The 16,088-nt window shown below is 30.9% G+C and overlaps 1 protein-coding gene across 13 annotated transcripts in view; it reads right to left on the reverse strand.

Moving 5' to 3' along the window:
- LOC127739432 (ankyrin repeat domain-containing protein 11-like) overlaps positions 1-16,088 on the reverse strand; it is a 70,778-nt gene that overhangs the window by 39,896 nt on the left and 14,794 nt on the right. For 11 of the 13 annotated variants that reach the window (XM_052251182.1, XM_052251185.1, XM_052251183.1 and 8 more), the window contains exons 3-6: positions 11,528-11,747; positions 9,719-9,974; positions 5,829-5,852; positions 1,559-1,795 (exon numbers count right to left, since the gene is read on the reverse strand). In XM_052251182.1, the coding sequence (XP_052107142.1) occupies positions 1,559-1,795; positions 5,829-5,852; positions 9,719-9,974; positions 11,528-11,747 (737 nt within the window). Of the gene's footprint in view, positions 1-1,558; positions 1,796-5,828; positions 5,853-9,718; positions 9,975-11,527; positions 11,748-13,389; positions 13,555-16,088 lie in introns of those variants that run through there. The other 2 variants (XM_052251195.1, XM_052251184.1) reach the window with 2 other exon arrangements.

The raw sequence follows: 16,088 nt of genomic DNA on the forward strand, positions 1-16,088 counted from the left end.
TGCTTAATTGATATGCAAAGAAAATATTTAACTGTGGTTCTTTCTCCCAAACCTGTGTTTGTTCAGTTTATACCTTATTCAAGAACCAGTTAGCATGTCTTGGGTCCCTTACTGATCTCTGATTAGTGTAAAACAGATGCTTTCATTTGCACTGTATCTTCTCAGCTTTTGGTTCAGGCCCCAAAGAGATAGCACCTAAGTATTAATACCATAGGCCCTAAATAATATAAGCAGCAATATACAGGGACGATTGGGGGGACTAGTAAATTGGATTAAGTTGAATTTCAATTAAGGAAACTTTGGTTGCATACCATGACATGAACATTTCATTAAAACGAACAATTCATAGAATTAGTTACCAAAATTATCACTTTCAAAATAACCAAAACAGTGTCATTATTTTTCTACAACTGAGCTGACATGGGCAATTATAACTGAATACTTGAGTACACTTATGGATATTTGAGTATATTTATGAATACTCCTAGGAAAATAAATCTTTAGTCTTTAACATACCCACAGTGGCAATTATTGCACAACCCTCCTCACCTAACTTTGATTATTTTCTCATTTCATTCTTCATTTTTAACCCCTAAAATTTAGATTTTGATTAAGGATTCTTAAAACAATAACCATAAAGCACCTAGTTAATGATAAAGACATTTAAGTCACCATATGACCTTGAACAATGATTGAGACACCATATAATGTAACAGATAGAAATTGTCAAGTGTGAAAAACAAATACACTCAAGATAGACAACTAAACACTTAATGAAATAAACACCATACACTTAATGAAATAAACACCATATTTACAAAACTCTCAATTCAAAATTTTGACAAAAGCAAACAAAAAATAATGAGATTCAAGACTTTGGATAGGCACATAATCATGTGACTGGTTAAAAAATAGTTCCAATATTCTTTCTGGGTAGCACATTGAAAAAAATAATAACAGGTGGTTCATATATTTTGATTTAATTTTTTGTCCATTTTTATTTAACACACTTTAATGCATTGTGTTTTGAAAAGAAATTCTGCTTGATCTGAATATTCATGAAATATTTGCCACTGGACATTAAACAAACAATATTTAATCAATTATAGTCAATTTCGCTTTGCATAAAGTACTTTAATTTTTTGGCTGATCATAAAATCTAACTTTATATAACTTTTCTTAGTTTTCATCTGCCCCTATTTTGACTCTCTTAAAAGATGCAGTACAATTTTTAGATGTTGTTTTGATCAGAAACCTATTTTTAATGAGTGTCTCATCGCCAATGGTAACATGTCAAACTTTAATTTCACATAGCATATAAATTGTAGAAAATCAATAAATTAAATGCTGCTGTCGATTATTCTCTTTTTTCATATTGTCTGGTTATAATGCATTGTAAAATGATCTTATAAAGTTTTATACACTGTCATGTATTAATCAGATATAATGAGGAAAGAAAAGACTTTGCTTTTTCTAAACTCGTCATGAAAAGTCTCATTAGGAATAAACTAGATATCTTTGGTTTGTTAAATATACCCAATATTTTAAAATTTCTAACCTGCACTTGCAGCCCATAATAAAGGCTGTCGTCTGTCTTTATCTAAAACGTCGCATGGTATACCACTGTCTAATAATTTCTTCAGGACTTTCTCTCCTATTTTAGCATCAGAGTGCCCATTATCTCGTCCATTCATCTGTGCAGCGTAATGGATAGGGTAGGCATTATGATTGTCACATTTTGACAGCTCAGCATCTTGTTCTATGAGAACATCTAATATCTCTAAATGTGTACATACTGAAAAAATAGAAAAAAGTCTTCATTTTTTAAACATCATTTCATCTGGTAGTCTTTGAAAAACAAAAACAGACTGATCTTATTTTCTATGCAGTAATAGAAATATGAAGAAAAATTCCATTGTATAGCTGTTTTCGCAAATCTTTTCTTCCTTTACTTCCATAATAAATGGAGCCATGCAAATCATATGACACAATTAATATACTTCGAAAATATTTTCATGATTCTGAAGTTTGGTCACTTCAATGTTGTTTGTCATAATTTTTCATGAATAATTGCAAAAAACTCATATGGTCCACATCCCAGATAGTATATGAAATTTTACATCTGTTTCTTTTAGATTACACCTTAAAACTTTCCATATAAATCATAACAGAAATCAAATACAATTTTGAACAATGAACTTGTTAAGAAAAGTACAGTATACCAGTGGGGATTACTGTGAGTAGATAGAATGGCAGATGATGACCAGAAGTTTAGCTCAATCAAGGGCCCAACACTAATACTGAATAGTATGTAGAAATATGAGGTATAATGAAATTGATGATTTTTTGTCCTTTTGATTTTTATGAGAAAAATAGTCCATATCTTTCTTCAACAATAAGGACAGAGGGATAATCAACAGCCTGCCTTAACAATAAAGACAGAGGGATAATCAACAGCCTTCCTCAACAATAAGGACAGAGGTATAATCAACAGCCTTCCTTAACAATAAGGACAAGGGGATAATCAACAGCCTTCCTTAACAATAACGACAGAGGGATAATCAACAGCCTTCCTTAACAATAAGGACAGAGGGATAATCAACAGCCTTCCTTAACAATAAGGACAAGGGGATAATCAACAGCCTTCCTTAACAATAACGACAGAGGGATAATCAACAGCCTTCCTTAACAATAAGGACAGAGGGATAATCAACAGCCTTCCTTAACAATAAGGACAGAGGGATAATCAACAGCCTTCCTTTACAATGAGGACAAAGGGATAATCAACAGCCTTCCTTTGCAATGAGGAAATATGTCTATCATAACTTACTTAATTGGCTATGTTTCTCATTGCTGTAAAATGTTTCACAATATTAAAATAAATACTTGCACTCTGGACACTGAGGTGTGAAGATGACAAAGTAGTTAAGAACATTTGAAACTAAAGCAAGCCAAGATATAAGTGATTTCATCCTATGCATGGAATTCTATACAAGGAGTCCTTCAAATTTAATGAATTAAAGAGATTAAAGGATTTTTGCACATATTTTCACAAACACGAAACCAATTTATAAATCTTAAGAGGTTTGATTGTCAAATCTTTCCGTATTAAAACAATACTGAGTAATCTAATTTCCATATTAGCTTAAAGTGCTCTTCAAGGTAGCAAATTTACCCTTCAAATGAGTGATAAGAAAATATGTGGCTGTGATAAAAGCATTTAATATGACTGTACATATGTATCTTAAAAGGTTTTGCTTCTTTGAATTATGTAAAACATTGAGTAATTACTAAGCAGTAGTTAGGATTATAGACGTTTAAATGTTATTGAATTTCGATGAAATCAGGTTAATGTACATACAATAACTTTATATTAAATATTTGCAGTTTTTTACAAAATCAAAGATACTCCTATACAAAGAGTTGTTAGGCAGTACACATCAACTATGTAAGAATGTGTGGTCATTTTACTAATATGATTCAATTATGCTGACATTTTATTTTCATTTTTTTACAGGTCTGGGTGAACATTCTGAAAGCTTTAAAATTCATTATGTCAACATTTCTAGGAAGGCATGTGATTTGGTAAAAATTGTGTTCAAAGCTATACCAATGGAAACTTGTCTATAGACTCAGAGTGGTTAGCAGTTAACATAGACATTTAACTATTATTCAAATTATTATGTAGAGCTCTTGATGGCTCCTAAGTGTTTGTATTGTTGGGTTGTTGTATCATTGACATATATCTCACATCTCCTTCTTCTAATATAGACTGTTAACTCAGCAGAATACTTCTTTCTCTACAGTCTTGTGAATGTCTGCAGTCATTATAAAAAGTCAAAACTATAATTTCATTTCCTAAGATCATAATTCCAGTAAAAATAGGTTGTAAGCAATAAAATCAAAGTTATTTATATCCTATCATTAGGAAACTTCATACAAAATAGAAGGTTGCTAATATCAGCAGGCACAATTAAATAAAACTTTACTGTATTTTAGAATGATAAATATTGGTTAAAAAAAAGAAAGGCAGAAGATACCAGTGAGACATTCAAAACTTGTAAATTGAGAGAGTTGCCATGGCAAAAAAATGAGATGAAGAAAAGACAAACAAGTCCAAAAAACAAGTACCTGACAATTACTGGGAGTCATAAAAAATGTCAGCTCAAATCAAAAACCTGGAAAGGGGGCTTACTTTAACAGTTTTCTAAATTTGAGTATATATCCGTTCTGCTTTGAGGAAGTACTGCTAACTAACAAGCCTGAGTAAAAGATCAAGTTGTATATAGATTCAACTACAGTCAATGACCTCTTATAAATTTCAAAGTTAATTGATCATAACATTTAATATTCTTTTATCTGATGATTAAATATTGTCTGAATACATTGTTACTGTGTATATACATATTAAAAGAGAGGCGACAGATACCAAAGGGACATTCAAACTCTGAATGCATAAGACATTTAAACTGTTTCTACTCAAACTTTAGTATGAGAATGCCAATAGCAATTTGGTTAAAAATATATCTCCTTCAAAGGGGTCAACCTCTTTGACTTGCACTTTTCTGTACTAAACATGCTATCAGAACAAGACAGCAGCATAAAAATCCTAAGACAAAGTTATAGCAAGAGCAATTACAAAAAAAAAATTAAAAATTAGAATATCATACAATTATAAAAATAATAATTTCATAGTCCTGTTTTTTAAAATAATAGTTACTCCAGCATTTTGTTACTTTGTAATGTTTTAATGATCAACTCTTTTAAATCTATATTATTTACAACACCAAAATAATGTGTAAAAAACACCATATGTGACCAAACATTTACCAATACCACTCATGACAATACATTATATGTGTCTCATATTTTGTCAACTTAATTTGCACTCTTCATTCATATTTGGTATACAGATTTACCAGAAGATGTGTTTTAAAGACATTACAACAAGTAATAAATGAAAAGCTACAAATACTGCTGATTATTTACATACACATATTCTAAACCATCTAGGAACTAAATAGTGAATAAAAAATGATAAAATAATTATACAATAAATTCTGACTACATTAAATAAAATGCTATAAATAGAAAAGACCCAATAAAAGCCTGAAAATTTGTAATGTCTGATTGTCAGTTATAGTTGTTTGAATCTAAAGACCTCCTCAGTATAGATTTCAAGACAGTCCCCAAAAACCATATTTATATCATTAACAGACAAAGAAAATAAATGAATTTTGGCCATAAATACCCTTTTACTGATTTAAAGTATATACTTATGACATCATAATGACTTCATTATTGAAACTTAACAATTTTGTGTCCATGAGACAATTTTGGAAGGTAAACATTGCAAGTTTGAATTAACCAGAATTTCCACCCATGAACTTACTACTTTATAACCCCCTCTAACTGCATAATTAAAGCTTGTTTTACTACTACTCCTTCTTCTTGTCACAAATATACTTTTTTATTACATTCCTTTTTCTTTTCCCTATATATCCAAGCTCTAAGCATTAATAATTTCCCATGTCTTAATTAACAACCTATACTGTAAGTAAATTTACATTTTTTAGATTGGATACTTAAAAAAGATCAATTGATATTAGCTAAATTGAAAAGTTGATTCAGACTTTGTAATGCTTATTCAGAAAATCTTCAAATCTCAAGTCACTTTTAAAATTATCAACATGGCATCTTGAGGGACTTTGCACACCTAGTTACATGTTATAACGATAGTATCTTATAAAAATAATCAATATAGAACAATCAGACATTACAATTTTGCATAAGGTGTGAAATCAGAGAGAGGAAATCGTTGATCTTACCTTTAACTCCATCAAGATGATTACCTTAAGAATGCAATTTATTTGTTAATTCTTGTGAAAACATGCAATTTGTGAATACATATATGCCAACATTTTCAATTTTAAATGCAGGTTCCTGCAATTTCTAATGCTAATGATATGATTAAATACAAGTTTTTGCCCTCATCAACGTTAAAAAAATCTATTGGACTAGTTAATAACCTGAAATTTACTTATTCTATTTGTGTGCATTGTAATTTAAATCAATTACTCACAACAGAAAGACCCCACACTTTGAAGTTGAAATAAGAAATTGGATCAAAATTGACCTGTCGGATGGTAATAATTTACTTAAATGCACCAAATCAACATAATTTTTCTCTCGGTTTGATTAATGGTATAAGAAAGTAGCTTACAGTACAAATATGTTTTTATGTACCAAAGACACTGCTATCATAACTTTGTAATATGTTTTTCTTTTTTCTCAAAAAAAAAAAAAATACATAAAAGAATATCAGTTTCATTTCAGACTTTCTTGTATCATTTTGAAAGAATAGATCCCCTTTCACTAATAAAGTAAACATCAATATGGTGGACATTGAGAAAATATTTCTTTGCAAGATGTACAAGGTTTGTATCAAATCTTTCCCAAATAAACTTTGCTGCTAGGTATCGCCTGTCGGCAGAAAATTCAGAAAAAGACAATCTAATGGACAGCAACATTGATAATTAATTCAAAGTTGTTGGACCTTGACCTAGGGGACAGGGCTTCGAAATAGTCATCAAACTAATGTGTACTGATAGTAATGCAACTTTATAGAAAATATCATTGATCTATCACAAGCAGTTCCTATCAAACTAACTTGAGCAAAAAACTTAACAATTGTTGACGCCGTTGTCACGGGAAAAGCAACACCATTGTCTCGCCTTCTGCGACTTTCATCACAGACGAGACAAAAAACACAATTTGAATGGGAAATATTTCTAGAGTATCTTTGCTTCTTTAATGACCAGAATATAATTGTATCTGGAGACCATACACTCTGTCTTATTTATCATGACTCAAAATTTATTTAACCAAGAATAAGAGAACACATGCTGATATGTTTACATTACTGTTCATGTTTGAATTTTTGCTGATAGACTTTAAGATCAGGTCTTAATACAGTTATCATTATCAATTATCAATGAAAATAAGGTTAATATTTGATGAAGCCTGCCAGACTGACAAGAACAACTTAGCTGACCTATTCCTTATAGAATCTGCAAAACAGACCTTACCAGGAAAACTTAATATTGACCAAATGAACTGTGAAAACAAGTTCAAGGTTATATGAACTATGCCAGATGGAAATGTACATCTTACAATCATTCCATAGTTCACCAAATATAGCTGAACTATTGCTTACTCATTGTAGTAACTGAGAAACTGACCTAACCTTGAAAAAATAATGTTCATCACTGATCTTTGAAATATCATCAAGATTAGGTGAACCCTGTCAGACAGGTATGTATACCTTGCATTGATACCAGTATAGTGGTCATATTATTCACGATTAGTGAGAAAAAAAACATGTCTTTATAAAACTGAACAGTTTTTAAGCTGAACCATGAAATGAGGTCAATGACAAATGACATATGCCAAACAGAAACTTTACAATATAAGGCAACAGTATACTAGAAATAATGTATCCAAGTCTTCTACCTTTTGTAATATAAAGCTTTATATAAATAGTTATACATGTCCCTAAGACTACATTCTGGCAGACAAGACAAAATCTGAAAGCATTAATAGGAATCCTGTCAGTAAATAACCATGAGAACTGACCTAACTCAATAGTAAAATTATTTGATGATATTAACAAACAGATTTTTATTCAACTAGTAGAAGAAAAGAATTATAGATTCATGTCTTCTCTAAAAATTATTCACTTACTGATTAAAAGGATTAAATTAATTTTAAGTATACATAAAATTCTAAAAACATAATGTTAATTTTCCATTTTCAAATGGATGGGACTTTTTATACATAACAAATTCTTTTCCAAACCATTGCCTGAAACTAAAAGTATATGCACATTTTCTTCAGAAAATATGTTGGCAAGTATGCATGACAGAAGTTTTTGTGTTCAAATGTGTTTATTAGTATCTAGAATTATCTCTAGCTTTTGTATAGTTTTATTTTCATGCACAGTTCATCACATGAATACCATCGTATATTAATTTTGTTATTAAATATTAATACAAAACAAATTTGTGTTGAATAATGGGATAAATGTAGTTTGCTGTTGGATAACATACAAATATTGAAGGGTTGTAAATGTTCCAAGTAAAAAGTCACACTAAAGCAGTCAGGAATTAATAACTTGAGGCTCCAAAGAGCCTACATCTCTCACCTTACAATAAAACAGTGCATTCAGGTCAAGCTTGAATTGATATGAAGAGGAGGTCAAGCTTGAATTGATACAAAGAGCAGATTAAGCTTGAATTGATACGAAGAGCAGGTCAAGCTTGAATTGATACAAAGAGCAGGTCAAGCTTGAATTGATTCAAAGAGCAGGTCGCGCTTGAATTGATACGAGGAGCAGGTCAAGCTTGAACTGATACGAATAGCAGGTCAAGCTTGAGTTAATACAAAGAGCAAGTGAAGCTTGAGTTGATACAAAGAGAAGCTTCACAAATGATCTACCTTTATCACATATTAATAATTTTCCATAAAAAAAACCGTATGTTCTTTGCAACCATTTCAGGCAGGTAAACAGGAAGTACGTGCCTGAGAGATCCAGAGTGCTCACCCATTATAACTCACCCCTGTCAAGCTGCTGAACAATATGAAGTCATTCTGTTCAGTATAGTTCTTGAGGAAAATGATTTATAAATATTTGGTAATAAAAAAAGATAAATGCAATATATAGCACCCACTCTAGGAGCCCACTCTTACAGTGGGGTATAATAAAACCATTTTGAAACACTATTAAGACCAAAATCGGATAGGAGTTATTAGTTCATAGGATCTGTAAAAACTCATTAAACATTAATACACAATAAAATCAGGTGTTAATCTGCTTGAAATGCTGAAAATGGGTCAGAACAAAATTAATATTTTCAAATAGAATTGTCCAAGGGCCTTAATCAAGTCAAAAATCATATGAGATATATAAATTCTCAAAACACAATTTACCAAATATCAGAACAATATCTACAAGAATGGCTGAAACTTCAACAAAAACTGTTGTTTTGATGAGAATTGAATAATTGAAACAAACTGGACACGAAGCTAGCTGCCATTTTCATGCAATATTCTCCAAATTCTAAGGTCATAGTTACAAAAAAGTATCCTACTCATTAATATATACCAAGTATCAGCAAAAAAACTCAAAGGAGGACTGACATAGGACAAGAAATCTGTCCATGGGCAATAGTTAAGGCAGAAATAGGTAATGGAGCCTGTTACTAACTTTCACACATGTATATACATGTACCTGGAACTAAAAATCAGCTAACTATTTACAGACTAGCTGTAAAACTATATATCTATCAATTTTACTCCTAGGTTCTACTTGGCGGTCATTTTGGTTGGTTCTTTGGAAAATCATATATACTTTTAAAACTAAGACAGCTAAAGAATTTTGTTTTGCCATGCTTAGTGCCAATCTGCTCTGTCATGTGTCTGTTATTTCATAAAACTATTTCTGAAAAATAATTTAATAATATAATAATTGATGATGGACATCAAGTGATGGCAATAGTTAATAAAAGCCATTTTTGCCAAGGAAGCTTAAAAGAAGTAGAATTTTGCATTGTGAAGTTCTTACTGATTCATGATTTGTTTTTTAAAATTATAACATTATTTACATGACAATAAATGTGAAATGTACAATCCACAGATTCCTACATTCAAATGAACCTACCAGTAGCCCAGTGTGATGGGGTATGGCCGTCAGCATCTAAAATATCTACATCTGCTCCTTTTCTAACGAGCAGCTTCAATAATGGTACATTTCCACCAATAACTGCCATATGAAGGGGAGTGAATCCCTGTTCATCTTGTACATGTATGAGAGACTCCTCCCTCATCAGTAACATTTCAGCACATTGTGTCTCTAAGTTATCGGCACAGTAATGTAATGCATTCTTTCCAGTTTTGTCTGTAGTTTTAACTGAAGCCTAGAAGAGAAATAATTGTCTGTTAAACATACACTCACTAAAATAGTTTTGATGGTGGTAAAAAGTCCTGTAAATCACTCTTATTTAAAGGACGTTGAAATATGTATGCCATTCTTCACCTACCTGCAGGTAAAAATAAAATGATTTTGACGGTTCTTAAAAGGATTTAGGTACAAAATTATTTATCTTTTTTTTCAGGCAATGGACTCTTGTTTTATGGATATTGCTACTATCACTTGGGAACAGAAATAACAAGTTTTAAAATTATGTAAATAGCATAAATGTTCTATGCCAGATATAGCTGCCCACAGCTACTATAATAAAAAAAAAAATGAAAACTCAAAAACCTAGTTTAACCACACCACATATTCAGTTGCCTGTTGGAAGTCATATGTCATATTTTCAAATTTTTTCGGTTATTTGGAGAACTAATTAAGTGGTGATAGAAGATCTTTGATAATCACTGCTTAATGTCATTGTTTTTAGATAAGTGGCTTTAGATTTAGAGCTTGACATATTGTACAACAAAGGGTTGCGATCTAGATGTCTTCTGATTCTTGTGTCATAGGGTTGCTGTCTCATCCATGTATACCCTACATTACCATTCATAATGTCATGTAACATGTAAAATTGTCAAGAAAAGCAACAGCGATTCTGTAATTATTTAGGATGTATAAAGACATAAACTAAGAAAGTTCAAGGCAGATCAATATTATCAATCGAACAACTTCCTGTAATCATTTAGAACTCAATACATGCACTTTTCAAAGTATTTCTTAAACTGTTTATTTCTTTTTAATGTCTTCCTTCTTTCATTAATTAACTGCAATCACAAATGTTCTTTCAAATTATTACAATTAAAAGCAAACTATGTAAAAAGTAAATAGTATGTATGTGCCATCTAACATGTCTAATAAGTGGCACTTCTCTTATAAAAAAACTGAAACCTGGTTATTTGCACTTTGAAGGTAACCACTATTGAATTTAAGAGGGCAGCTAGCTTGAATGAAATGGATCTATTCTAATAAATCGCTTTTATAAGGTTTGTTTGATCTGCCAAGTTCATGCCTTTTTTCCAATCTATCGTGGAACATATTTCCTGAATCTAAAGTGAAAATAGTCAATATCGAATTGGATATCCGTTTTGTCACTAGTAACAGCATATTAAAATCTGAAAAGCATCGGTCGAACACTTCGTAAGTTTTTGCATGGAAGTGACATAAAGTGCCATTTTTCAATCTATCAAGGACCATAACTCCTTAACGGTACCAGTGAAAATTATCAATATAGAAGATCATATAACCTAACCTCCATTTTTTCATCAGTGACAACATACTAAAATTTGAAAAGTATTGGTTGAACAGTTCATAAGTTATTGCACGGAAATTATTGGCAGTCGCCTCCCGTCTGCTGTATTTCAATAAGTACATCTTGTTTGGATTTTCTAATCCTCAGGCCATCTTTTCAGTTAAATTTGGTAAGATATTTTTACATTCTTAAAGTTACTGAAAATAATATAATCACACATCCTTGTAAGATAAAGAAAGACAAACCCCATTTTCTAGCAGTTCTTTTAGTTGTTCAGCATTTCCATTCTGACAAGATATAATAACAGGAGTAAGACCATCATCCGTCTCCTGATCCATCAGTGATGTTGTGATATTGAATCCACTGTGAAATAATTTCTTCAAATACTTTGGTTCCTGGATGGCACAAACACGATGGAATATTGTCCTCCCCTTATGATCACAATGGTCTAAGTTTGGCTTGTGTCTAAATATAGAAGAATATTTTTATAATATTTGCTAGACTTATGTTCTATTTTTTAAAGTTACCAATCTTTAATACCAAATCCCAATCAAAATAGAATATATCTTAGTTATTTATTAATAAAAAGACTTGGAAATAGTTAGGATTAAACACTTTTGTTGGCCATCAAATACATATCCATACTTGCCATACTTTTAACAATTTTTTTTTAAATCATAATTTTTCTTTTCAGACATTTTCCTGACCTTCAGTATTTCCCAAAATTTTGAAACTTTTAACAACTTTCTTTCTCATTACTTTTCAAACAATACAATTTACTTTTATTCATTAATTTTTCTATTTACATGTATCTTGTCCTATCAAGATTATAATTTTTTATGCATGAAAAAAATTTAGCTGCCATATAAAATTGCCAGTCTCCTTTATTTATATGTAAAACATTGGTAAAAACACTAGTTTGAAATGAACATCTAAAGGAACCGATTGTATGAAACTCAAATGTTTAAAACGCACATCTCAAGAATGAAATCAAAGACTCAAAAGAGGGTAGTCATATAAACATCTTTGTTGTGTACATCTTGATAAATCAAACCTTATTACCATATTTGTGTATAGCACACTACCTTAATGAAAGAAACTAGAAACTTGTAATGTCAACTTTATATTGACAGCCGACAGAGGTATACTTTTTGTAGTTAGATTTTACATTAGACTTTCACTGTACACTAAATGAAACGTTTAAAATGAACAATAGAATGAAAGATATCTGTTATCATAGTGTTATAGTTAGGTTACAATTGTTAGGTACCTATCAAGCAAAACGAACAGAAATAATGATTAAATTTTAATTAATTTCTTTGTTCTTAGGAAACTTTCATTTATCATATCATATTCCTGTAAGAAATTATTGTCCAATGAAAGTGAGTATTCAAATGTGTTCTAATTTAATCATACATTCTGATGAGGAAAATATCAATTTACACGGAAGGGGAAGCAGTGATATCTCATAAATATAATCCTAGTATAAATATTTAAAACTTTATTGATAACATCATAGTGATTTTAATTAAAAAATTGTTTCTACAGCATACTTTTTACCTAAATTATTATCATAATAAGACCATAAAGCAAATTAATGCATAAAATATGCAAGTTTAAACAAAGCATCTATCTAACCAGATTCAGCCAACAGAAAACATGCTTTAATAATTGGAAATGTGATTTAAATTAGTCATTTCACTTTTCAAGGGATAATGACCTACCTGTGTTTAAATTTCTCATTTTAATAGATTTTTCACTTTCATAATTCTTTTAAATTTAAATTTCTAGACATTATAACAATAGCTGCCTTATTCTAAGTTTGATTGCATCTAATAAATATTTCTCTCTGTTACCATACACTGATTTGTTTATGATCAAAGACACTAGACATTTACAAGCTTCAACTTTAAACTCAGTGACCAAGTGGTTAATTTAAATGGATAAGATTATATCAATAATAGTCTTATGAAGTTATATTTGTAATGTGTAGGTCTAAAATATTATTCTTCAAATTGGCTTAAAACCAATCTCTCAACTTGATATTAAAACATGTACTCTCTACATAGAGATCTTCAATATTATCAATAAATCATTTACAGCTTACCTTCTGAGTTCATATATAATTCATAGCAATCCCATTCAGTTATAAAACAGAAGTTTATAGTCACATTTTTTTCTTATTGTAATGTACATTTCGACGTCCATATTTTCAATGTTATGACAAAAACATAACAGTTAATATAGACTGTCAAGCATCGAGTGTTTAAACTGTGCCATTTAACACAGATTTAATACAGCTGACTGGTTTTAAAATACATCGGTATAATCATAGGTGAATTATCATTATCGGAAGTTTCACTTAGCTGAAGACCTATACATTTCGTCCTTCTATTCAAAGAGATATGTGAAAATCAATCTTTGGTATTAAAAGGTCTTGTTATAAGTCAAATATTTAATTGTTTGATTTTTATCTTCCATATTGGTAATAGGTATTAAGCAGGGGTTCCTGTTAAATACCATTAATTAAACAATTTTCACGGACACCATTTAATTCTTTCAGGTGTGATTTCACTTAAAGTATAGCAATAGTTTAGGTTATTGAATGTCACTTCAGAGTATGTCTCCTGTACCAACAGCATCAAGAGCTCGCATGTAAATTAATGCACATTTTTATTAGCTATCCAGCCTACCTATCAGAATGACAAACATTACATATAACTTGCATGCAGCATATTATAATTTGATGGAAGCTTCTTGAAACTGTTAAACAACATTTTCAAAATCAATATGATAAATCAAAATCATCTCCAGCATCAAAGATTCCAACAACAGATTACTGTAATCCAACTAATTTTCAAGAGTGATTTATTTTCACAAATTGAAAAATAATGCAAATATGAATCTTCACAAATATGAGTATTCCCTTAAATAAATAAATAGATCTCATCAATGTGAAAATCACAAAAATAAATCGTCGCTTAGTGGGATAGAAAAGACTAAATTCGTAAATAAGTTGGTTTACAATAGCATAAATCAAAGAAACTGTATTAGACTATGCAAAAGTACGTTTAAAAATTAATATTGACACTATACTGTAGATCTTATTGCAAAAAAAATCATTGTAAGCTGTTTGTATAAAAGTCTTATAAAAAGAGATAAGAAAACTAATTGGATTAATGGATATAATTGTAATACTGTAACAACATACAATAAAGAGCTGCGCCATGAGCACATGATACCCCCGTCGCTTTTTTAAATAATAAAGTTCCATAACTCCTCATTGTCATATCAGAAATTTGTATAAAACAAGAGTGCACACGCTGAAATGTCTCGCCTTCTTTTCTAATCATTGATATTATGTTGATAGTCCTAAATATAAAGCTTTATTACAACTGTCACCTAAACTTAACATTAACCAAGAAAACTAAACATTGACCAATGAACCATGAAAATGAGGTCAAGGTCAGATGAAACGTGCCAGGCAGACATGTACAGTTAACAATTCTTCCATACAACAAATATAGTTGACCTATTGCTTATAGTTTAAGAAAAACAGACCAAAACACAAAAACTTAACACTGAGCAATGAACCGTGAAAATGAGGTCAAGATCATATAAAACCTGCGTGACTGACATATAGATCATAAAATATTTCCATACACCAAATATAGTTGACCTATGGCATATAGTATTAGAAAAAAAAGACCAAAACTCAAAAACTTAACTTTGACCACTGAACCATGAAAACGAGGTCAAGGTCAGATGACACCTGCCAGCTAGACATGTACACCTTACAATCATTCCATACACCAAATATAGTAGACCTATTGCATACAGTATACGAAAAACAGGCCAAAACACAAAAACTTAACTATAACCACTGAACCATGAAAATGAGGTCAAGGTCAGATGACACCTGCCAGTTGGACATGTACACCTTACAGTCCTTCCATACACGGAATATACTAGACCTATTGCTTATAGTATCTGAGATATGGACTTGACCAACAGAACTTAACCTTGTTCACTGATCCATGAAATGAGGTCGAGGTCAAGTGAAAACTGTCTGACGGGCATGAGGACCTTGCAAGGTACGCACATACCAAATATAGTTATCCTACTACTTATAATAAGAGAGAATTTAACATTACAAAAAACGTTAACTTTTTTTTCAAGTAGTCACTGAACCATGAAAATGAGGTCAAGGACATTGGACATGTGACTGACGGAAACTTCGTAACATGAGGCATCCATATACAAAGTATGAAGCATCCAGGTCTTCCACCTTCTTAAATATAAAGCTTTTAAGAAGTTAGCTAACGCTGCCGCCGCCGCCACCGGATCACTATCCCTATGTCGAGCTTTCTGCGACAAAAATCGCAGGCTCGACAAAAGCTAAAGGGAGGTTATTTTAATAGATATAAAACAGCCTCCAAAGTTATTGTCCGAAAACTGGAAAATCACCCTTTTTTATGAATTAAATCCCATAACTTGGAAACATAAAATCTAAAATTTATAAAAATCGAAAGGGAGCTCACATCAATAGATATTAACAATTCACCAAAGTTTCATGCAATTTGATTAAAGTGTTTTTGAGTTATTGTCCGACATGTTAACGATGGACGGACAACGGTATACCATAATACTTCAAGTAAAAGACCAAATGAAAATCAACTGAATATCTACAGTGTCCTTATTATGATCTTGATTATACTATCACCAAAGTTATACTATGTACAAAGAGGAAAATGAAATGTTACATCAATAATGTTTATTTGTTAGATACTTTCTAAAGATATTAAT

This window comes from Mytilus californianus, unplaced genomic scaffold (assembly GCF_021869535.1).
Source record: "Mytilus californianus isolate M0D057914Y unplaced genomic scaffold, xbMytCali1.0.p SCAF_4, whole genome shotgun sequence".
NCBI lineage: Eukaryota > Metazoa > Mollusca > Bivalvia > Mytilida > Mytilidae > Mytilus > Mytilus californianus.